Genomic DNA, 25,673 nt, shown 5'->3' with positions numbered 1-25,673 from the left:
AAGATACCCCACCTAAATGGATTGTTTGTAGCATGTTCATCATCTTTTGTAGATGTAAGGATGCCAACCATAGATTCCAACACTCCCCATTACAGTTAATACAGACTCTAAAACTCCACCATTACAATACCATAGATTTCAACACTCCACAATTGAGCCATTAGGGAATTCTACTGTTCCTTCAACAAAAGCAAAAAAAGCCCCAAAGGATCTGATCCAGGAGTGCAGCCAGGAGGAAATCAGGATATGAAAGATTTTTTAAGAGGAGTCTTAATTTTGTGACATTTTAACAAATGGTTCTTTAGTTGGTGCCACCCACATAGACAGAGAATTAAACTAATTATCCAATCCTCCACTACTATCGGGCAGAGTAGCAGGAAAAACCTCAACTTTTCACCTGGAACTTACTAAGATTCATTCGGTCAAATGTGAAAGAGCATCTTACCTCCAGCAGCAATAGCACAACAAAGAGTTGCAGAGTTGGATTCGTCTTTCTCTTAGTCTGAATCTCATTCCATTCATTGGCTATGAAGTAAGTTCTCCAGATACTGACTGAGGAGGGACTTGGCTTGTTTGCTGTAGAAAAGGTAACGTCAGCATGATGGGCTGTTGCACTCAGCAAGACAAGCAGCAGTAAACAAACCAAAGTTACATCACAGCAAAGGAGGAAATCATTGTCGGGACAAGTTAGAATCATAGAACAGAACCTCAGAATATTTACAACACAGAAGGAGGCCATTCAGCCCATCAAGTCCATGCCGGCTCTCTGCAAGAGCAGTTTAGCTGGTCCCACTCCCCAGTCCTTTACCTGTAGCCCTGCAAATTTTTCCCTTCAGGTGCTTATCCAATTCCCCTTTGAAAGACATGATTGAATCTGCTTCCACCACACTCCCAGCCAGTGCATTCCAGATCCTAACCACTCGCTGAATGAAAACGTTTTCCATCTTGTCGCCTTTGATTCTTTTATAATTCATCTTAAATTTGTGCTCTCTGGTTCTCGACCTTTCCACCAATGGGAATAGTTTCACCCTATCTACTCTGTCTAGATCCCTCATGATTTTGAACACCTCTATCAAATCTCCTCTCGACCTTCTCCAAGGAAAACAGCCCAGCTTCTCCAATCTATCCACATTCCAATGCAAAGCACTCCTTCGAACATCGATAAGTGAAATGATGACATTATAGCATTGCAGCTGACTGGTTTGGGGCATTGTTAACACACGGGATGGGGCAGAACTTACTTTAATGGAGAATAAGATCAGGCGGGGTATAAGGTTTCAAACTAGTGTTGTGCCTGATCCCCAATTGGAGAGGGGGTTAGGTTAAAATTGGCCCCATGAATTTGACCAGTGGCCGTGCATGGGATGATCACAGGCCAGTAAATTTTTGAAACACGGTCTTCGGGCTGAGAGGACGATACTGAGTGACTGGATTTGCCAGTGGGAGCTGGGGTGTGTGGCAGGGACTGGTGGGGGGAGTGTGGAAAATGATCAAAAAGTAAAAATGTTGAATTCATCTTGCGGCTTTCACAACCTCAGTATGTCCCAAAGTGCTTTACAGCTAATGAAGTACTTTTTTTTAAAGTTTAGTCACTGTTGTAATGTAGGAAACCAATTTGCACAAGAAAATTATCAACTATTATCACCAATCACAGAACTATGGTAAGTGACCCTACCTGCTGGTTGAGGCAGTGGTCTGCCTTTCGGCTTTTCCCAGTCTATCAGAAAGATTGAAACTGTCACCTGAACAATGAGGATGTGGATCACTTCCAGCGCCTGAAAGAAATCGGATGGCCCAACATTATAGAAGTGCGGTTTCCAATTCCTCAGAGATTCTCATCTCAAGAATGATAAATGGGCTGTTTTTATCTCTAATATTTACCACAGAGATCTCCCTATCCTGACACCATGGTCAGACTGTGGCCAGTAATAAATGTTGCTAGGTCCAAAAACAAATTTAATGGTAGTTCCACTTCATAGCACAAGCGTTGGGACCTCAGCTTCACCTTAATTGAGACTCAAACCTTTCGGGGCTGAACCCTGGGTTTGCTCAATTGGTTTGCATCAACAGTTGGACCAAACACTTTGACCATCCCAGAACCAAAGGCAAAAACCCATCTGCATTACTCCTCATATTCTGTATCTTTTGTGCACAAACCCGTAAATTCTGTACAGTCAAAACATTAAAGGAAATTATGTGTAGTTATATTTATATTAATGGTGAATCAAACTCACAAAAATGTCGGCACACCTTTCACAGATACAAATATACAAGACGTTGATGTAAATAACAACCAAGCGCATGATGCCACTTGCACAATAGAGTTGGAGGACTCTGTTCCCTCTCCAAACAAGGAACAAACACTTTGTTATGAACATATTGCTCCCAGCATTGCCAACACCCGCAGAAGATGTTTGTTTGGATGCCTACGGGTCACATGGGTAAAATAAAAATAACCTTCAACATAGTTAAATTTCTGCACATCACCAGACTTGCAAGTGAATCACGAATGTCGATGGCATATTCCTATGTAACCATCAAAGACTAAAAAAAAAAGTCCTGGTGAAAGAAACCCCTTCTTAAAGATCCCCTGTATACTGAAGGAGCACCTACACAGATAGCCAACTGACAATTCATCTGGCTTGCACCTGTATTAGGAGATAATCAGTCAATGAGAACCATACGATGTCAATCACAAAGGTGATTAGTACGGACAGAGTTTACTCCAGCTTCATGGTGTCTAAGATACATTTCATGGCCCATTGTTACCTTTATAAATTGCATAAAAGTTAAAAGATGACATTACAAATTTTATTTTCCACGTTCACCGGTGATGAAGATCATTCTCCTTCATTACGCTTTACAAAGAAACTGAACACAATCGTTACTTCCTATAGTTACATCAGGAGAATAATCCTGGGTTCGAGATGGACCAACGAAGGAACAAAAAGGTAAGAAAGGTCCATTTTCAGCTGTGTTGGACATAGTGCGCAGACAGTGAGTGCCTGAATTGCAAGGACATAGGCTTATCCTAAATTGGGCCTCATTTGAATATTTTGGATGAGCTGCTTGTACCTCCAGAGGCAGCTCTTAGCATTTTCCAAGCGATCAATTTTGGACTAGACTGCCTCGCCTGGGGGTTGGGAGGGGAGAAGAGGAAGGACAATGTCGAGGGATGGGCTGATCATTGGTCAGTGCTGTGCAGTTGTAAATTTTATATACCTTTCGGTAATGGCCACACGCTAGGCCGCATCTAACATAAGAAAGCCTGCATGGAAAGGCCAAGTTTACATAAGCTGTTCCCATTATAAATGTGGATGTAGGGATTTATAATGGAAATATGAAACTAAGACCAGAATGGCCAACTTTATAATTAGAACAATGTACACCTGCATTTCCTGCTCTAATTATCCACCTGCCTCTAACCTAGATTCACCTGAAGACGACACTTGACCTTTGACTCCCTGTGTGGAAGGACACAGGAAACTGACTAGTACTAGAAATAGTTTTTGAATGTTATAAGCCTGCCACTTGTATCAGGACACTGGGGATAAATAGACAGACAGTAACAGAAACACTCTCACTCCTTTCTCAAAAACATAGGCCCTAAAATTACACAATGGGATAAAATAAAGCAGTTAATGTCTCTGCTAAAATAGCAAAGAGAAGAATTTCAGAGGAGCGCGTTAAGCTTTCACGAGTAAGTACTCCACAGAGCGACAAATGGTTGTAAATCCTCCATCATTTCTCATTTATTCCTGAAATCCATTCTCATGGGTGCATCTTGCAGACTTTGTAGTTATGGATGTTATTCTAAAAAGTGAGGGAAGGGAAAGTGCAAGACCCGTGTTAAACACGATGTTGAACAGAGGAATCTGAGGCAGATCCCAGAAGAAATTCACTGGAACTGTACGATTTCAATGCTACCTTCAGTCCAAATGCACAAGACATGTAGATGATGAAGCCAGTTTCAATTTCTCCACCAGCAGGGGGTAGTGTTACTTCAACTGTGGACTGCTGACCCTGTGAAAAAAAATACAAAACAGACATTAATACATCGACACTAAATACTGTGTTCCCACATCATTCTCTGCACAACTGAGTCTTAATGCTTAAGCCTTCTTTAAAATGCTGTGATAGCTGACATGATGTATTTCACATGGATTTTAAGCTTTGTCAAAGACTTGCCCCATTAAACATCAGTTTGATTAAACTGCATATCCATATCAATTTGCATTCATTCCCCAAGTTCTCTGCCTTCTCCTATTCTGGCCTCTTGCGCATCCCCGATTTTCATCGCTCCACCATTGGTGGCTCTGCCTTCAGCTGCGTGAGCCCTAAGCTCTGGAATTCCCCCTCTTAAACCTCTCCACCTTCTTTAAAACACTCCTTGAAACCAACTGGCCAGTTCAGTAGGTGTTTGATTACTTACTTGCTATGATCATAACAAGAACCAATCAAACAGGTTTTTTTGAGTTTAACAAAGAAAGAGGTTAACTTTATTGTACCTAAACCGAACGAATGAAAATAATGAACTATGTGCCAACTTTACTCACACACACACACACACACACACAAGGTTTACACATACATACAAATAGGTTTCAGAGTGGGGAAACGTATATTGGTTGAGTTAGAGTCCATAGAAAAAAGGCGTATACAATCTGTGGAGTATGGTGACTCGGCTGGCTTTGAGCTTAATTCGGCGGTCTTGAGGCTTTTAGTTTGAAGAGGTAGATGACTGACTTGGTGGGTCTCTTGGAGACAGCATTGCAGATGATTTCTTCCAATTGGTTTCTGAGTGTAGCTGAAATATGCAATGGTGGTCAGTCAACAAGAAGGATTTGAAGCTTTCAAGCTGGAATGGAGAGAGAGAGAGAGAGAGAGAGAGAGAGAAAGACCCACTTGGGTCTTTATGTATCAGAGTCCAGAAGCTTCTCTTTTCTCTGCTGCAGAAAGACACAAGCTTAAACGACAGATGGGGAGGGACTTGTCACATGACAGTCACTCAGTGATTCAAACATAGCAGTGAGCAGTATTTCTTCTTGTTAAAAAGAACAGGTAGTTCCCTTAAACTTCTTGGGCCCTGGTTCTTTCTGGGAAATGAGCAAACATTTCATCTCCCTCCTCACAAGCCTTGCAGTGTAGGATACAGTGTTGCAAATTAGGTGGCCATCCTAAGCTGCTAGAAAAGATATCCTTTTAGCTGTTCCTTTTTCAATGTCTTCAAAAAATAGAAATTCAGATCTCCAGTCAGTGGATTGAAGAAATTATCATTCAACAAAGCACACTAGCATGACACCTCCCTACCACACGAAATGAAATGTAACAATAGGAGTATTTCATTATGAGGTCACAAATTGAAAAGAAACTGTACACACACACTCATCAGTCTTACTGTCATAACCATACTCTAGTTTTTTTTTATCTGAGATTGGACACAAGCACAACTGGGGAACTTTAACTGATTTTACTGGGCTCAATCTGCTTGTGCTCCAGAGTATACTTAATTTCCTCATGTATTTCTACAATACCATCCTTTTCCAGTTTCTCTATATCAGTGATCTCAATCCTGGATTCAAAGTTGTTCATAACTTTGTGAAAATCATCCAGTGCTTTTTGTACATGCTTTTTCCTGTGCTCCACCAAGCCAACAGCTTGCTTTGCAGAGCACTTTGCAAAACAAATGTCACCTCGTAAAACAGTGACTTCATTTGTGTGGATTAGCTGTCCTGGCATAAATGCAAGTGTGCCAAATGGCATCATAATATCATAAAGGTATAAGCCTGCCTTGAGGTGCTTCATAGTCATTTTGTATTTTAATCCAGTGCTGGATTTTTTTCCTTGCAGCTTGAGACCACTGATAAATTTCATCCTGCATCTCTTCCTGTTATTCCAGCTCATCCAGCCTGGCCCACAATTCCTCCTCAGTTCAGATACTTAACTTGCCGTCATCACCACCATCCAAATCTGCCACAAAAACCTTTTTGGGCTTAGGGATTTCTTTTGGCGTACAAACATTTCTGTATCTTCCTTCTCTTTATTCTTTAATTTCTAGGTCTTCAGTCTGAATTTCCTCCCGAACCTGGGTCAGTTTCCTTGCACCTAGGCGATAGGGATTTTGTTTTATGGGAGGGGTCTCTCCTACATCCATATCATGTAAGGTTAGGGTTGTGCACCCTGGTTTGTCCCTGCAGATCCCTTTAAACACTGTGAGCAGCCTTGTTAGGTCACCTCTCTGTTCTGCGTTTAAAAAGGAGAGTACGGTGTCTAATTTCTCCTAAATTTCAGTGTTAACTAACCAGATAGTAGGGGGTTCGATTTGGAATCCTCCCGGCCTCCCTCTAATTTGTCCTTACTGTCCCTTTCGCCCTCCTCTTTCCTGACTGCCTGACAGACTTGTGCTTGTTTGTCCCCTTCCTGGCTGTGATACCGTTTTAACGTATCAATGTGGCACAGCTTTTGCTTTTTCCTACGATCTGGGGTGTCAATTATATCATTCACCTTGCTAATTCTCTTTACTACTCTGTACAGGCCACCGAACTGGGTTTTCAATGGTTCACCCTGTATTGGTAGTAGCACTAACACATGGTATCCAGGCTGAAATGTTCTGGTCTTAGCATGCTTATCCACCTGCCTTTTCATAGTTGTATGGGAAGTTTTTTAAGTGTTCCTAAGCCACCGTAGAGGCTCTCATGAGCCATTCTCGGAACATGGAGATACAATCTAACAGGGAAGATTCGTCGCTGTGTCCTAAAAACCTCTCCTTGATTAGTTTTAGCGGACCTCTCACCTCGTGTCCATGAACTAATTCAAAGGTACTAAAGCCAGTGGACTCATTGGGTGAATCCCTGGAAGCAAACAGAAGAAATCCTAGCCCTTTGTCCCAACTCATGCCCTGATCATTGTCTTTAGGGTCTGGTGGTACCGCTCCAAAGCCCCTTGTGACTGTGGATGGTAGGTGAAGGACTTTAGTTGGGTTATGCCCAGATTACACATGACCGTGTGAAACATACTGGACATAAAATCTGCCTTAATCCGACGGGAATGATTACGTACGCGCCAACGTACACACACACAGACACACACACACACAGACACACACAGACACACACAGACACACACAGACACGTTACAAAGTGGGGAAACGCAGATTGGTTGAGTTAGGCTCCATAGAAAAAAGGGCTATACAGTCTGTGGATTTGGTGATTCGGCTGGCTTCTAGCTGAATTCAGTGGTCCTGAGATTTTTAGTTTGAAGAGGTAGATGACTGGTTCGGTGGGTCTCTTGGAGATAGTGATGCGTATGATTTCTGATTGTAGCCGGAGTATGCAATGGTCATCAGTCAACAAGCAGGATTTGAAGCTTGCAAGCTGAAATGGAGAGAGACAGAGAGAGAGACCCCGACTTGAGTCTATGTGTGTCAGAGTCCAGAAACTTCTCTTTTCGCTGCTGCAGAAAGACACAAGCTTAAAACCACAGATGGGGAAAGGTCTTGTCACATGACAGTCATTCAGTGATTCAAATATAGCAATGAGCAGTATTTCTTCTTGCTAAATAGAACAGGAAGCTCCCTTAAACTTCCTGGGTCTTGATTCTTGCTGGGAAATGAGCAGACATTTCGTCTCCCTCCTCACAAGCCTTGCAACGTAGGATACAGTGTTGCAAATTAGGTGGCCATGCTAAGCTGCCAGAAAAGATATCCTTTTAGCTGTTCTTTTCTAAATGTCTTCAAACAATAGAAATTCAGATCACCAGTCAGGGGATTAAAGAAAATGGTCATTCAACAAAGCACATTGGCATGGCACTCTCCAGAGATGTGAGCACAAAATGTAGACTGACACTCCAATGTCACTACTGAGGCAATGTCAAATGGTCGGAAGTGCCATCTTTTGTATGTGACGGTAAATTGAGGCACTGTCTGCCCTCTCAGGTGGATTCAAAAGATCCCATGGCATTACTTTGAAGAAGAGGCAGCGGGAGCGGTGGGGGCGGGTTTCTTCCTGATGGCCTGACTATTACTTATTGCACATTCAACATCACTAGAAAACAGAATTACCTGATTGTTGTTTGTGGGACCTTGCTGTGCACAAAGTGGGCATTACAATCGTGACTACACTTCAAAAAGTACTTCTTTGGCTTTAAAGCACTTTTGGGAAGTCCTGAGGTTGCGAATGCACTATATAAATGCAACTCTTTCTTCCTATGACACGCATTCCCTTTGAAAGTTTGGGGGCTAGATTGTAATAACGCAGTAACACCTACCTTGTACACAATGAGCCAGTAAACAGCTGTACCATACGTAACGAGGAAGAAGGTGTTCGACAGAGCGCCAGCAAAGTAGGCAAAATATTTCACAATTGTCTGCGTAAAATAAATGGAAATAGTGAGGAACAAAACACAACAGACTACATCAAAATCAGCTGGCAGGGAAGTGCTTAAAAATTGATCTATTTTCTTGCGTTAGTAAACGTGGATAAAGGTTGAAAGGTATAATGGCAGGGATTGGAACTGTAACTGGGCACCATCTAGTTTTGTATGGCAGAGTTTAGCCAGAACACCAAGTTCTTTTTACAGTCCTTGACAACATACCTGATCTTTGATCTCAGGAGATGCCTATCCAGTGAGTGGCTGTGATACTCCTCCCCACCTCCCTCACTCGCTACATTTACCATCTCTCTGATTGTGTCAGATTGGTCAAATTAACGCTGAACTTTAGTATCATTCTTTTTTGGGAACTGTCCCCAGACTGACAGAACTGTCCCCAGTTCCGAGGAAGGGTCACTGACCCGAAACGTTAACTCTGCTTCTCTTTCCACAGATGCTGCCAGACCTGCTGAGTGAATCCAGCATTTCTTGTTTTTGTGACAGAAACTCATGTTTGTAGATGTAAGCAAGCAGCTTAACTTGGACTGTGAGTAAAGGACTAAAGGGCAGGACAGTATTGACATTTACAAGCAAGGCTAAAGATTATAAGATTTTTTTTCCCATTTGGATACAACAGACATTTGATCATTAGTCAATGTAAATGACAATCAGCTTCTTTAAAAACAGTTGAGAAAATACTCCGTTACAAATGGGATTAAGTAATACAAGTGTAGGCAGGAATGATCAAATACCTAGTTGAACACAATAGATACACAACCTGTAGAGGATACACAATGCATACAGACTGCACAATAGGGCGGCACTATTTGAGAAGGCTTGAGCCCACAGCTCCTGATTTTCTGTCCATTTAAATTAATGGATCTAAAAAAAATCAGAGTCTAGAGACCTGGGATTACCTGATAGTGCCCCCCATGAGCACCCCTCATTCCTCACTTGGCGATCAGCCCTGATGTTTAGACTGTATATGGGGTGTGGGATGTCTTCATGGGGTAGGGGCAGTCTACATGGGGCATGATACAGCATTCTGAGAGGGAAGGTGAACAGCATTCTGAGAGGGATGGTGAACAGCCAGAGGTTGTGGTCCACATCGGTACCATTGACGTAATTAGTAAGAGGAATGAGGTACGGATGGCAGATTTTAGGGAACTAGGAAAGAAATTAAAAAGTAGGACTTCAAGCTTAGTGATCTTTAGATTACTCCTGGTGCTACACGGTAGTGAGTACAGAAAAAAGGAGGATAATGCACATGAATTAATGGCTGGAAAGATGTTGCAGGAGGGAGGGCTTGAGATTCCTGTGGCATGGGAACTGGTTCTAGGAGAAGATGGGACCTGTATAAGCCCGACAGTTTGCACCGCAACAGGTTCAGAACCAATATCGTCGCGGGAAGGTTTGCTGCTGCTGTTGGGGAAGGTTTAAACTAGCTTGGCAGGGTGTTGGGAACCGGACAGTAGACTCACAAGGGAGAGAAGCAAAGCTGGAAATGGAAGGCAAAAAATTAGTAAGCAAGTATGGAAGGCAGAGGAAACAAAGGCTAAAAAATAGACAACAAATGAACTGTTCAGTGATTAGTAGCATATACTTCAATGCAAGGAGTCTTGCGAATAAGGCAGATGAACTGAGGGCACAGATAGACACTTGGAAGTATGATATTGTAGCAACAACTGAAACATTAAAGAAGGGCAGGAACGGCAGCTCAACACTCCTGCTTACAGGGATTTCAGATGGGATAGAGAGGGGGATAAAAAAGGAGGGGGGATGGGTCGCAATATTGATTAAAGAAACCATTATAACCGTGAGGAGGGATGATATTCTAGAAGGATCATCAAATGAGGCCATATGAGTTGAACTGAGGAAAAAAAGATGCAGTCACACTGCTTGGAGTGTACTATAGACCCCCAAACAGTCAGAGGGAGGTAGATTCTGTAATTATGTCCCCTAGTTCGAGATTCCCCCACTAGTGGAAACATCTTCTCAACATCTACCCTGTTGAGCCCTCTTAAAATCTATATATTTCAGTAAGATCACCTCTCATTCTTCTAAACTCCAGTGAATAAAGGCCTAACCTGTTTAGCCGTTCTTGATAAGATAACCCCTTCATCCCAGGAATCAGCCCAGTGAAACTTTTCTGAACTGCATCCAATGCTAGTATATCCTTCTTTAAATACGGGGACCAAAACTGCATGCAATATTCCAGGTGTGGCCTCACCAAGGCCCTGGACAGTTGTAACAAGACTTCCCTATTTTTAAACTCTAACCCCCTAGCAATGGTTCCTGCAATACGCAACAAGGCCCAAAAATGATCTCAGAGCCTTCGTATCTTGTGGTAGGGGAAGTTTGAGGATTGTCTGTGCTCTCATCTGCTCTATCTCATGCTTTCCCTGTGTTATTACTATTCCCAAATAGGAAACCTTTTCCTTCATTATCTGCGCCTTTTTTAGGTTTAACTTTCACTCCAACCTTCCAGAAGAGTCGAAGGAGCTCCTCCTTACTCTGTGCCAACTGCTGGTGGAATATCGACAGACTATTATGAAATCGCTGGGGGAGACATGTCCAGCGGAACTGTTGTCCCTGGAACGTAAACGCAAATTTATATTGACACTCTTGTGCCAGCGGTATGGACTGGAACCCATTGCTAATGTCCAACTCAGTAAACCACTTAGTTGTTTTCTAAAACTTTGTTTGTCCTCTTAAATGTCAGATAAATTTCCCTTTGATTGCTTTAAATAACGACTCATATCAATTAAATTTTGTTTATCGATTCCAATTTCTTTTGCCCAGACTTGGTGGTATTGTATTTTTTTTTACATTAAAGGCAGAAGTGCTTGCAACTCTCTCTCCTTCTCAAGCACTTTGTCTCATTGATAAAAATGCTGTGACATTTGATGTCTGCAATTAAGTTCTTAAATTCTTAAAGCTGCTGGATCTTCACAGAGGGTGGTGGTTGATGGCAAATGTTCATCCTGGAGTTTAGTTACTAGTGGTGTACCGCAAGGATCTGTTTTGGGGCCACTGCTGTTTGTCATTTTTATAAATGACCTGGAAGAGGGTGTAGAAGGGTGGGTTAGTAAATTTGCGGATGACACGAAGGTCGGTGGAGTTGTGGATAGTGCCAAAGGATGTTGTAGGGTACAGAGGGACATAGATAGGCTGCAGAGCTGGGCTGAGAGATGGCAAATGGAGTTTAATGCGGAAAAGTGTGAGGTGATTCACTTTGGAAGGAGTAACAGCAATGCAGAGTACTGGGCTAATGGGAAGATTCTTGGTAGTGTAGATGAACAGAGAGATCTTGGTGTCCAGGTACATAAATCCCTGAAAGTTGCTACCCAGGTTAATAGGGCTGTTAAGAAGGCATATGGTGTGTTAGCTTTTATTAGTAGGGGGATCGAGTTTCGGAGCCACGAGGTCATGCTGCAGCTGTACAAAACTCTGGTGAGGCCGCACCTGGAGTATTGCGTGCAGTTCTGGTCACCGCATTATAGGAAGGATGTGGAAGCTTTGGAAAGGGTGCAGAGGAGATTTACTAGGATGTTGCCTGGTATGGAGGGAAGGTCTTACGAGGAAAGGCTGAGGGACTTGAGGTTGTTTTCGTTGGAGAGAAGGAGGAGGAGAGGTGACTTAATAGAGACATATAAGATAATCAGAGGGTTAGATAGGGTGGATAGTGAGAGTCTTTTTCCTCGGATGGTGATGGCAAACACGAGGGGACATAGCTTTAAGTTGAGGGGTGATAGATATAGGACAGATGTCAGAGGTAGTTTCTTTACTCAGAGAGTAGTAGGGGCATGGAACGCCCTGCCTGCAACAGTAGTAGACTCGCCAACTTTAAGGGCATTTAAGTGGTCATTGGATAGACATATGGATGAAAATGGAATAGTGTAGGTCAGATGGTTTCACAGGTTGGCGCAACATCGAGGGCCGAAGGGCCTGTACTGCGCTGTAATGTTCTAATTCTAATAAAGAGCAAATATGTAGGCAAATTGCTGATAGGCGCAAAAACATGAGGGCAGTAGTGGTTGGCGATTTCAACAACACTCATATTAATTGGGATAAAATCAGTGTAAATGGTACAGAGGAGACAGAATTCTTAAAATGCAATCGGGAGAACTTTTTTAGCCAGTACGTAGCAAGCCCAAACAAGAGAAGGGGCAGAGGGGCAGTCCTGGATTTAGTTTTAGGGCAGGTGGAAGGGGCATTTTAATGGTAGAGATCATAATTCAGTCCGGTTTAGTCTAGTTATGGAAAAGGACAAAGATAGTAAGTGAAAATGTTTTAAATTGGAAAAAGGCCAATTTTACTAAGCTGAGATGTGATTTGCCAGAAATGGACTGCAAACAACTACTTGAAGGTAAACCAGTGTCAGCGCAGTGGGAGCCATTCAAGGAGGAGATAGAGAGGGTTCAAAACAAATATGTTCCCACAAAGAAAATGGGCGGGACTCCCAAATCTACATCCCCTGGATGTCAAAGAGCATACATGGTAGGATGAGGCAAAAAAGAGAAGCTGATGCAGACACCAAGAGCTCATTACTGCAGAAAGCATAAAGAAAATTCAGGGGTGAAATTAAAAAGGAAATTAGGAAAGCAAAGAAAGGGCATGAAAAAATATTGGCAAGTAAAATCATGGAAAACCCAAAGATGTTTTATAAATATATCAAGAGCAAGAGGACAACTAAGGAAAGATTAGGGCCTATTAAAGACCAAAAAGGTACCCTTGGTGTGGAAGCAGAAAACCTGGGCATGGTTCTTAATGAATACTTTGCCTCTGTCTTCACAAAAGAGGGGGACAATGCAGACATTGTAGTTAAGGAGGAGGAGTGTGAAATATTAGATGGCATAAACATAGTGAGAGAGGAAATATTGAAGGGTTTGGCATTTTTGAAAGTGGACAAATCGCCAGGCCTGGATGAAATGTATCCCAGGCTGTTAAGGGAAGCAAGGGAGGAAATAGCAGAGGCTTTGACCATCATTTTCCAGTCCTCTCTGGCGACAGGTATGGTGTTGGAGGACTGCTAATGTATTGTTGTTTAAAAAGGGAGAAAGGAATAGATTGTGTAATTACAGGCCAGTCAGCCTAACCTCAGTGGTGGAAAGAGTATTGGAAAACATTTTGAGGGACAGTTTAAATCGTCATTTAGAAAAGCAGGAATTAATCAAGAACAGTCAGCATGGATTTCTTAAGGCGAGGTAGTGCTTGAGGAACTTGATTGAATTATTTGATGATTTAGACTTAAAAGTAGGGGGCATAATTGAGAGGATTGCAGATTATACAAAAATTGGCTGTGTAGTTGATAGGAAGAAAGCTGAAGACTGCAGGAAGATACCAATGGACTGGTCAAGTGGGCAGAAATGTGGCAAATGGAGAAGTGTGATGTATTGCATTTGGAGAAAGCAAACAAGGCCAGGGAATACACACTAAACGATAGGATTCTGAAAAGTGTGGAGGAACAGAGCAACCTTGGAATGCATGTCCACAGATCCCTGAAGTTAGTACTTTAGGCACATAAAGTGGTCAAGAAGGCATAAGGGATACTTTCCTTTATTAGCCGAGGCATAGAATATGAGCAGGAAGCTTATACTAGAACTGTATCAAACGCTAGTTAGGCCACAGTTAGAGTACTGTATACAGTTCTTGTTACTGCATTACAGGAAGGATGTAATTGCACTAGAGAGGTACAGAGGAGATTTACAAGGATGTTGCCAAGAATGGAGAGTTTTAGCTATGAGGAAAGATTGGATATACTGGGGCTATTTACTAAAAAACAGGGGAGGATGAAGAGAGATTTAATTGAAGTGTGCAAAGTTATGAGGGGACTAGATAGCGTGGATAGGAAGGATCTATTTCCGTTAGCAGAGAGGTTACTAACTAGGGGGCATGGATGTAAAGTAATTGGCAGAAGGATTAGAGGATAGCTGAGGAGAAATCTTTCCACCCAGAGGGTGGTGGGGGTCTCATTTAAAAATTACTTGGATATGCTCATGAAGTGCTGTAACCTACAGGGCTATGAACCTACAAGAGCTAGAAAGTGGGATGAGGCTGGATAACACTTTTTGGCTGGCACAGACATGATGGGCCAAATGGTCTTCTTCTGTGCCATACATTTTCTACATTTCTATGTTTACATGCAGTCTACATGGGGTACAGGTTTTTTTTGTTCGTTCATGGGATGTGGGCATCGCTGGCCAAGCCAGCATTTATTGCCCATCCCGAATTGCCCTTGAGAAGGTGGTGGTGAGCCACGTTCATGAACTGCTGCAGTGCATGTGGGTAAGGTACATCCACAGTGCTATTAGGAAGGAAGTTGCAGGATTTTGACGCAGCGACAGTGAAGGAATGGCGATATAGTTCCGAGTCAGGATGTGGCTTGGAGGGGAACTTGCATGTGATAGTGTTCCCATGGATCTGTTGCCATTGTTCTTCTAGTGGTAGAGGTCACGGGTTTGGAAGGTGCTGTCTAAGGAGCCTTGCTGCCGTGCATCTTGTAGATGGTACACACTGCTGCCACTGTGCGTCGGTGGTGGAGGGAGTGAATGTTTATGGATGGGTTGCCAATCGAGTGGGCTGATTTGTCCTGGATGATGTCGAGCTTCTTGAGTGTTGTTGGAGTTGCACCCATCCAGGCGGGTGGAGAGTATTCCATCACACTCCTGACTTGTGCCTTGTAGATGGTGGACAAGCTTTGGGGAGTCAGGAGGTGAGTTACTCGCCACAGGGTTTCTAGCCTCTGATCTGCTCTTGTAGCCATGGTAGTTATATGGCTACTCCAGTTCAGTTTCTGGTCATTGGTAACCCCCAGGATGTTGGTAGTGGGGGATTCTGCAATGGTAATGCCATTGAATATGAAGGGGAGATGATTAGATTCTCTCTTGTTTGAGATGGTCATTGCCTGGCACTTGCGTGGCGCGAATGTTTCTTGCCACTTATCAGCCCAAGCCTGGATATTGTCCAGGTCTTGCTGCATTTCTACACGGACTGCTTCAGTATCTGAGGTGCTGAACATTGTGCAATCATCAGTGAACAACCCCATTTCTGACCTTATGATTGAAGGAAGGTCATTGATGAAGCAGCTGAAGATGGTTGGGCCTAGGACACTACCCTGAGGAACTCTTGCAGTGATGTCCTGGAGCTGAGATGATTGACCTCCAACAACCACAATCATCTTTCTTTGCGCTAGGTATGACTCCAACCAGTGGAAAGTTTTCCCCCCGATTCCCATTGACTCAGGCTTTGCTAGGGCTCCTTGATGCCATACTTGGTCAAATGCTGCCTTGATGTCCAGGGCAGTCACTCTCACCTCATCTCTTGAGTTCAGCTCTTTTGTCCGTGTTTGAACCAAGGCTTTATTGAGGTCAGGAATTGAGTGGCCCTGGCGGAACCCAAATTGAGCATCAGTGAGCAGGTTATTGCTAAGCAAGTGCCCTTGATAGCACTGTCGATGACCCCTTCCATCACTTTGCTGATGATTGGGAGTAGTCCAATGGGGCGGTAATCGGCCAGGTTGGATTTGTCCTGCTTTTTGTGTACAGGACATAATCTGGGCAATTTTCCACATTGCCGGATGGATACCAGTGTACCAGTGTTGTAGCTGTATTGGAACAGCTTGGCTAGAGGAGCGGCAAGTTCTGGAGCACAAGTCTTCAGTACTATTGCTGGAATGTTGTCCGGACCCATAGCCTTTGCAGTATCCAATGTCTATATGGGATGCAGTGTATGAGGTGTCCAGAGGGCGGGAAAATGGGTTAAATACTGGTTGTTTATGGACATTGCTTTGTGCAAATTGGCTGCCGCCTTTCCTACATTCCAAGAGTGACCACACTTCAAAAGTACTTGATTGGCTATAAATTGCTGTGGGATGTCCAGAGTTTGAGAAAGACACTATATAAATGCAAGTTCTTTCATTCGACAACAACTGTTGTTTGTATCGCACCTTTAACATAATAAAACATTATCAAACAAAATTTGACATTGTGCCACATAAAGAGATATTAAGCCTGTACTTACCACCACATCTATAAATTCTAGTCCACTCCTCCGTCTCCAGCTGCTTGTCTCCAGCATGGCAATGAAAACAGCCAGAGATCCAAGAACACCCAGGGCTATCTGGACAATGAAATCAGATTCAGCTGGTCAGAGGTGACTAGGGGCAAGTTCAGAGAGTGTGGAGATTTATGGAATATCATTGATAATAAACTTGGAGGATCGGAAGCTTGAACAATACAATTCATGTTATCTTCTCGGCTTGTGGCAATGCTATTTAAAGGAGCGCTAACCTGTTGAATGGTGCTCGGTACCTGGCATAAATCTCCCTGAAATGTGTCAGGCCACTAAGTATCATAGAATGGTCACAGCACAGAAAGAGGCCATTAGGCCCTTCAAGCCCATGTTGACTCTGAGCAAGAGCAACTCAGCTAGTCCCACTCCCCTGCCTTTTCCCCATACCCCTGCAAACCTTTTTCCTTTAGGTGCTTATCCAATTGCCTTTGAAAGCCATGATTGAATCTGCCTCCACCACACTCTCAGACAATGCATTCCAGCTCCTAACCATTCACTGCATAAGAAAGATTGTCCTCATGTCCATCTTGTTTCTTTTGCCAATCACTTTAAATCTGTGACCTCTGGTTTGCGACCCTGCCACCAATGGGAACAGTTTCTCTCTATCAACTCTACTCTGAACAGCTCAATTCAATTTCCTCTCAACCTTCTCTTCTCTAAGGAGAACAGCCCCAGCTTCTCCAATCTAGCCAACTAACAGAAATCACTCATCCCTGGAACCATCCTTGTAAACCTTTTCTGCACCCTCACCAATACCTTCACGTCCTTCCTAAAGTGTGGTGCTGGGATTTGGACACAGTACTCCAGTTGAAGCCAAACCAGTGTTTTATAAAGGTTCACCACAACTTCCTTGCTTTTGTACTCGATGCTTCTATTTAGAAAGCTCAGGTTCCCTTTTGCATATCAGGTAAAATTTCTGTGACCTTCTTCCAATTTCCTATTGTAAGTTCGGTGGAAGCCCCACACCCATTTACGTCATTTCTCCAGGGTTTACAATGGCAGTCCATTGGGAGATCATTAAAGGCCCCTCAGGAATTCCAGGGGCCTGTCAACACCATGCACCAATCCCATTTGCCAGCCCTGGTTCCCTACAGATCGGAGTGTGGCTTTATATATACGATACCTGGTGATGTAGTGCTTCTGAGCTCAAACAGAAAAACCCACCTTACTGTGATTGGCTTGCTGAATTGAAATGAACACTTCTGTGTTCTCCCAGTCTTCAGATAGTAGAAGAATAAACTTTTGGAAGGAATGCAATTTTAACCTAACCCACCTATCAGCAAACTGACAGGATCGGGTGCACCACTAAGGTTTACACCCTGCCCAATCTACTCACCAGTGGAATCAATATTGGGCAGGTGGAAAACCAGCGTTCCCCACAATCCAATATTTCCCACTCAGTGAATTAAGCTAAAATTACCCTTCTAAATATCCAAATATTCCTCAAGGCTTCTGACTGGTTTCTGGCTGTAGCTCCAGTGGGAGCTCAGCAGAAGGCCTGGGAGAATGGTCAAGATCCTGATATGCCAGGTGTCTGTCATTTCTGTGAATTTCTTGATTAACTTGTAAAGGGTGGAACTCGTCTCTGCCTGTAACTAGGTGAGTATTGGGTCAGTTGGTAGGGAGATTGGGGAGTGGGGCGGGGGGGGGTGGGTGGAAAAGAGTATGAGGGGGGTGGGGGTAGCCAGGAGTGGGGGCTCTCTAAGCCAGGAGCTCCAACTCCTGATCAACAGAGGGGACCCAACTAGTGAACAGCAGCCAGTATTGTTAATTGTATATTAATTGTGTTTAATTGTATGCAGGTGGAGGGCATTAACTGGGGATTCACTTGTGCTCCTATAAATAGGAACAGACTGAAACTGTGGTGGTTGGGTGAGGAGGTGCATGTTTGTTATATATACCTCTGTAAATAAAAGCTCATCAAAGTTTGTAAATATTAGGCTCCAGTTCTATCCTTCACCACCTGGTTTCATGGAATAGAGCATGTATGCTCCGTAAATTGTGATGTATTGGCTTCCATGAGGGCGCAAGCAGTTCCCACCAGTGGGGTCCTGTGCGGTAAAGAAGTCTGGATTCACGGAGGAAGGTACTGAAGTGACCTCCCACTGACTGTGCACACTTCAGCAGGGTCAGTGGCCAAGGACACGGTCGAGGACCAACCCAGTGGAGCTACAGGGATTACAGCCTGGTGACTTCTGGGCACCACCACACCTTGCAACTCGCCAATCACATTTACTAAAAGTACGCAGTGGCAGAAAATCAATACAAATGATTTCACCTGATTACAGAATTACCGGGTACAATACAACTAATAAAAAAGATACAGCATGTTGCTAATTGTCTTACTGGCACAAACATGGACCTGGATAAGTGCAAGCTGGGTCAGTTGAAACTGTTGGTCACATCAGGGGCATTCAGTACACGACTAACTGTTGGAGGTGCCATCTTTTGACTGGTCATTTACTTCAGTGTTTTTGTGGGACCTTGCAGTGGGCAAACTGGCTGCTATGTTTACACATATAATCACAGCACCGACACTTCAAAAGTAATTAATTGGTTGTGAAGTGCTTTAGGACATCCTAAGATCCTGTCATGCTAAGCCCCCACCTGCCAAGAATGAGGCACACGAACTCTGTCATGAACATTGATTTTAAACTGTTACTGGAGTGAAGAAAGGACTTGTTAAACAGATGAGCCGTGGCTGGAAAGACATTTGCATATTAACAGACAGTGTTTGGGAGGACAAAACAGCCATTCCCTGACACATTCAACCCACAATGGACTTTTGGTCACCAGAGGTTGAAGGTGGGGGAGCTCGCATTCCAGGTTGACTGCTAAAATGACCGAATACACAAACAGACATGGTTAAACCAGTTAGTCACATGACTAACCTGCTGGGCAACATGAGTTTTTTGAATTTGTACAGTTTGGGCAGAAAGACTGTTTGCTCCTGGACTGAGAAGATCTCTCCTGTCTGCTCCCATCTCTTTTGACACAAGCCTCTGAATCCACTGAAGACTCATTAACCCCAAGAGAGAAAAGTCTCCTACAGTGAACAAGGTTTAAGAAGAATACTGGACCCCAACGAAAAGCAAGATCTACCTACAATCAAGGACTCTACAGTGAGTTTGAAGAACCGTAACAAAAGCTCTTCAGATATTGCCTCAAACCTTTCCACTTTATTTCTTCTGTTCTCTTTTCTGTCTCTATTTGCATGCGTGTATCACATGTGCATGCTAGCGTGGGCGTGTCGTGTATCCATAGGCCTTAACCGAATTAGAGTTTCAGTTTAAGTTTAAATATATTTCAACTTTTCTTCTTTAAACCTAAGAAAGCCTGTTTGTGCTGGTTTCTTTGCCTTATAATTGGAAACAAGGATTCACCAAGGGGGAGCTAAAAACTCAGTGTGTTTAAAATTAAATCCTGTTATGGCAAGACCAGGTGAAGGCTGAGAGCGAACCCTAGACACCTTTCTCACTTGGTCGCAACAATCTCCTCATGTGACAAACAACCTCAACTGATCGAACTTTATCACCTGCTGGATAAACAATATGAGTGTTTTTGTCATTTGTGAGAATTTGGCAAACAATATCATAGCTACACACTGGCTGTCATTTACATCTGAAGTAAACATTTTACACATATTTAACTGATATACATTTCACGTCTGGGTCTCGTGTAGACTAACTGATAAGAGATTGATTGCGAAAAATTAGACAACAATCACATTATCATTGTATCATGTGACTACCAGGATGCTGGAAGGTAAATTAAGATGAACTTTCTTTCTAGTCTCGCAATATCAATGTTAACATCAGACAGTGATGTTCATCCTCTCCGATATGAAGGAAACAAATCGGCTCAAGGACACATACAGCTGAGAAGTTCTTTCGTAGAAAATAGTAATCAAGTTTAAACTGCTCAGCTACATCTCATGAAGAGATAATGAAAAGATTTCTCCTCATGATTAGAAATATGACAGGCCTCCCTATCCATCACACAGGTGTTTACTGAAGATGTGAACAGCCTCCCTCCATTGTGTGTTGACATGTATTGTCGAAGGTCAATACTGAGGCGAGATGCCAGAGGGTAATGACTCCCCAGCAAGGAGTCAACATCTTCAGCAGAAATGGGTCAGAGAGGAAAATCAGTGGGGAAAGGAGGAGGAAAAGGGTTCTTAATGGTGACATGTCACCCATGAGATGACCCCATTCCATTCCTGCCATGGTGTTGGTTTTTAACTTGTAACGGCTCCACATTGTTGACCTCACGACTGAAACCAGGAGGCCACACCCAGGATGGGGGTGAAGTTTGGGGTGAGCAGTTGCTAGCATGCCAGCGTGCCAGGGGGTTGGGGGGGGGGGGGGGGGGGGTTGCCATGTAAGTGGCAGAGCGGGGGCTTTGGGAGGGAAAGTGGTTTAGAATTAGAATTAGAATATTACAGCGCAGTACAGGCCCTTCGGCCCTCGATGTTGCGCCGATCATCTGACCTACACTATTCCATTTACATCCATATGTCTATCCAATGACCACTTAAATGCCCTTAAAGTTGGCGAGTCTACTACTGTTGCAGGCAGGGCGTTCCACGCCCTTACTACTCTCTGCGTAAAGAAACTACCTCTGACATCTGTCCTATATCTTTCACCCCTCAACTTAAAGCTATGTCCCCTCGTGTTTGCAATCCTCATCCGAGGAAAAAGACTCTCACTATCCACCCTATCTAACCCTCTGATTATCTTGTATGTCTCTATTAAGTCACCTCTCCTCCTCCTTCTCTCTAACGAAAACAACCCCAAGTCCCTCAGCCTTTCCTCGTAAGACCTTCCTTCCATACCAGGCAACATCCTAGTAAATCTCCTCTGCACCCTTTCCAAAGCTTCCACATCCTTCCTATAATGCGGTGACCAGAACTGCACGCAATACTCAAGGTGCGGCCTCACCAGAGTTTTGTACAGCTGCATCATGACCTCGTGGCTCCGAAACTCGATCCCCCTACTAATAAAGGCTAACACACCATATGCCTTCTTAACAGCCCTATTAACCTGGGTAGCAACTTTCAGGGATTTATGTACCTGGATACCAAGATCTCTCTGCTCATCTACACTACCAAGAATCTTCCCATTAGCCCAGTACTCTGCATTGCTGTTACTCCTTCCAAAGTGAATCACCTCACACTTCTCCGCATTAAACTCCATTTGCCAACTCTCAGCCCAGCTCTGCAGCCTATCTATGTCCCTCTGTACCCTACAACACCCTTCGACACTATCCACAACTCCACCGACCTTCGTGTCATCCGCAAATTTACTACCCCACCCTTCTACACCCTCATCCAGGTCGTTTATAAAAATGACAAACAGCAGTGGCCCCAAAACAGAACCTTGCGGTACACCACTAGTAACTAAACTCCAGGATGAACATTTGCCATCAACCACCACCCTCTGTCTTCTTTCAGCTAGCCAATTTCTGATCCAAAGCTCTAAATCACCTTCAACCCCATACTTCCGTATTTTCTGCAATAGCCTACCGTGGGGAACCTTATCAAACGCCTTACTGAAATCCATATACACCACATCCACGGCTTTACCCTCATCCACCTGTTTGGTCACCTTCTCGAAAAACTCAATAAGGTTTGTGAGGCACGACCTACCTTTCACAAAACCGTGCTGGCTATCGCAAATGAACTTATTCTTTTCTAGATGATTATAAATCCTGTCTCTTATAACCTTTTCCAACATTTTACCCACAACCGAAGTAAGGCTCACAGGTCTATAATTACCAGGGCTGTCTCTACTCCCCTACTTGAACAAGGGGACAACATTTGCTATCCTCCAGTCCTCCGGCACTACTCCTGTCGACAATGACGACATAAAGATCAACAACAACGGCTCTGCAATCTCCTCCCTGGCTTCCCAGAGAATCCTAGGATAAATCCCATCTGGCCCAGGGGACTTATCTATTTTCACTCTTTCCAAAATTGCTAACACCTCCTCCTTGTGAATCTCAATCCCATCTAGCCTAGTAGGCTGTATCTCAGTAATCTCCTCGGCAACATTTTCTTTCTCTACTGTAAATACTGACGAAAAATATTCATTTAACGCTTCCCCTATCTCCTCTGATTCCGCACACAACTTCCCACTACTATCCTTGATTGGCCCTGTTCTAACTCTTATCATTCGTTTATTCCTGATATACCTATAGAAAGCCTTAGGGTTTTCTTTGATCCTATCCGCCAATGACTTCTCGTGTCCTCTCCTTGCTCTTCTTAGCCCTCCCTTTAGATCCTTCCTGGCTAGCTTGTAACTCTCAAGCGCCCTAACTGAGCCTTCACGTCTCATCCTAACATAAGCCGCCCTCTTCCTCTTGACAAGCGCTTCAACTTCTTGAGTAAACCACGGCTCCCTCGCTCGACAACTTCCTCCCTGCCTGACAGGTACATACTTATCAAGGACACGCATTAGCTGCTCCTTGAATAAGCTCCACATTTCGTTTGTGCCCATCCCCTGCAGTTTCCTTCCCCATCCTACACATCCTAAATCTTGCCTAATCGCGTCATAATTTCCTTTCCCCCAGCTATAATTCTTGCCCTGCGGTATATACCTGTCCCTGCCCATCGCTAAGGTAAACCTAACCGAATTGTGACAAGGTGAAGCTACAACATTCATTGTGAGGACCAAAACAGCACATCAGCTCCTCATGGTCCCACAAAGAAAGGTTTAGACTCACCCAAAGAGTCTCTTCAATATTTAGGACAAACTGCAGGACTGCAGGATCAGCTTCTCCACTCAGGCACTGGTTAAAACTCTATTGGGGTCCAATTGATGTAACAGGACCTCGATTTTCATAAAACACCCCAAGGTGCTTCACAAAATCAGACATCTAATGTAGAGTATCAGAGGAACAAAACAGCAGTTACAAGGGCGTTTGTTTACAGGGGAAACAAAGATAGAGATTGAATCTATGAAACAGATAACTCTGAACAGACACTGGGTACGTGTTCAAAGCTGAAACATAATCTTCCAGCTTGAATGTCTGTTTACTGATATTACTCAAAGCCCTGACTGTTTTGTAACACTCTCAGACATTATTTACTCTCTAAGTTAACCATCAACCTTTTGTTGAATCGAACAGTTCCTTGCACACTTTACTGTTTTTAATCTGTTCTTTCTGACTGCACTGCACTGAAATCTCCTCCTGTGAACAGGGGTTTTATGTCAAGGAGGTCGAACCTTGATCGGGTTACACGTTGTTAGGGGATATAATCAGTGTTGTCACAGAAAACTTCACTAAAGTTACCAAAGTATCAGACAGATAAGGGCAAACATTGTTTATGGGAGTCCAACTGTCACACCAAGGATCATATTGCATGTCCACTAGAGTCACTCACTACACCAGGGAAGATGCATGGCATGTGTGAACTTTAATTTACAAATGTACAAAATTATTCCACTGCAACACAAATTTCTACCAGAGTTTGGAGCTAAGTACTGTAAATTTTCTTACATATTTAACAAGCCCTAGAATCAGTGGAATTGCTGGTCTCTGAGCTGATCACTTGGTTAATACTGCCCAATGTAAATGGTTAGTTTAGTTTTAGTTTTAGTTTAGAGATACAGCAATGAAACAGGCCCTTCGGTCCACCGAGTCTGTGCCGACCATCAACCACCCATTTATACTAATCCTACACTAATTCCATATTCCTACCACATCCCCACCTGTCCCTATATTTCCCTACCACCTACCTATACTAGGGGCAATTTATAATGGCCAATTTACCTATCAACCTGCAAGTCTTTGGCATGTGGGAGGAAACCGGAGCACCCGGAGGAAACCCACGCAGACACAGGGAGAACTTGCAAACTCCACACAGGCAGTACCCAGAATTGAACCCGGGTGGCTGGAGCTGTGAGGCTGCGGTGCTAACCACTGCGCCACTGGTGATCATGTGAAGGTGATTTTATAAATTGATGATATTACACTTAACGCAGACTTGTGCTATTCATCTATCCAGTCAGAATGTCTATTGACAACATTGGGTCAGCCAATGAGTTTGAAGTGGGGAGGGACTTACTGCAAACAGTCTATTTTATAGCAACAAAGTCTATTTACTCAGCAGGGTCTATTTAAACAGCGCACAACAGCAAACAGTCTAAAGTGTCTATTTAAAAATAGTCTCTGCAAACTAGAGCAAACAGAACGCATGACTGAAATTGCAGCAACATCTCTCGGTAAAAGGAGGATGATTTCTCCATTGAGTGGAGATAATTATATTATGCAAATTATGTATATAAAATCAATCCCAGTCACTTACAGCACTGCAGGCTCCAAGAGGAATTACCCAATCATCTCCATTCTAGCTGGGTATAGTAGTGTCACTATATGTAGGACTTTCTGGCTGGGTTAGCACCTCCATTAAAAAAGTGGCCAGAGCTAAGCATTTGTCCAGGAATGTCCAAGCTGCTGAATATTGCTCTTTCCCTCTGGTTACACACATACCAGAGATGGACACGGAAGGTCAGAACCATTGGGTAAACTCAGTGAGCCTCAATAGGCAGGACCGCATTCAGAGACAGCCCTATAGCACCATAAGGCTAGTTTTGTGATCCGTACTCCTGTTCATCAAGGCTCTCTGCTGTAGAAGTTGAATTATACCCTCCTGATCAATACATTACTCTTGTGTACTGTATGCACTGCCTGTACAGATTGACCTTATTCTTTATTAAATTAATGGGGCTGAAGGTTGATAAAGTCCACAGGACCTGATATTCTACATCCCAGAATGTTGAAAGAGGTAGCTATGGAGATAGTGGATCCATTGGTGATCATCTTCCAAAATTCTATAGATTCTAGAGCAGCTCCTGCAGATTGGAAGGTTGCAAATGTCACCCCACTATTTAAGAAGGGAGGGAGAGACAAAACAGGGAATTACAGACCTGTTAGCCTTACATCAGTCGTTGGGAAAATGCTACAATCTATTCTGAAGGATGTGATAAATGGACACTTGGATAATAATGATCTAATTGGACATAGTCAACATGGATTTATCAATGGGAAATCATGTTTGACAAACCTGTTGGAGTTTTTTGAGGATGTTACTAACAGAATTGATAAAGGGGAGTCAGTGGATGTGGTATACTTGGATTTTCAAAAGGCCTTTGATAAAGATCCCCACAGGAGGTTGGTTAGCAAAATTAAAGCACATGGGATAGGAGGTAATATACTGGCATGGATTAAGG

General features: G+C 43.4%; 1 protein-coding gene across 3 annotated transcripts in view; it reads right to left on the bottom strand.

The window, feature by feature from the left end:
* Positions 1 to 25,673, bottom strand: part of LOC137378740 (meckelin-like) — a 196,324-nt gene that overhangs the window by 32,718 nt on the left and 137,933 nt on the right. For all 3 annotated transcript variants that reach the window (XM_068049104.1, XM_068049105.1, XM_068049106.1), the window contains exons 16-20: positions 16,390 to 16,488; positions 8,266 to 8,364; positions 3,928 to 4,023; positions 1,676 to 1,775; positions 446 to 576 (exon numbers count right to left, since the gene is read on the bottom strand). In XM_068049104.1, coding sequence (XP_067905205.1) covers positions 446 to 576; positions 1,676 to 1,775; positions 3,928 to 4,023; positions 8,266 to 8,364; positions 16,390 to 16,488 — 525 coding nt within the window. The remainder of the gene's footprint in view (positions 1 to 445; positions 577 to 1,675; positions 1,776 to 3,927; positions 4,024 to 8,265; positions 8,365 to 16,389; positions 16,489 to 25,673) is intronic.

The sequence above is a fragment of the Heterodontus francisci genome, chromosome 17 (genome assembly GCF_036365525.1).
Source record: "Heterodontus francisci isolate sHetFra1 chromosome 17, sHetFra1.hap1, whole genome shotgun sequence".
NCBI lineage: Eukaryota > Metazoa > Chordata > Chondrichthyes > Heterodontiformes > Heterodontidae > Heterodontus > Heterodontus francisci.
Note: the sequence above shows the minus strand (reverse complement) of the source record. Positions and strands in the feature narration are given on the sequence as shown.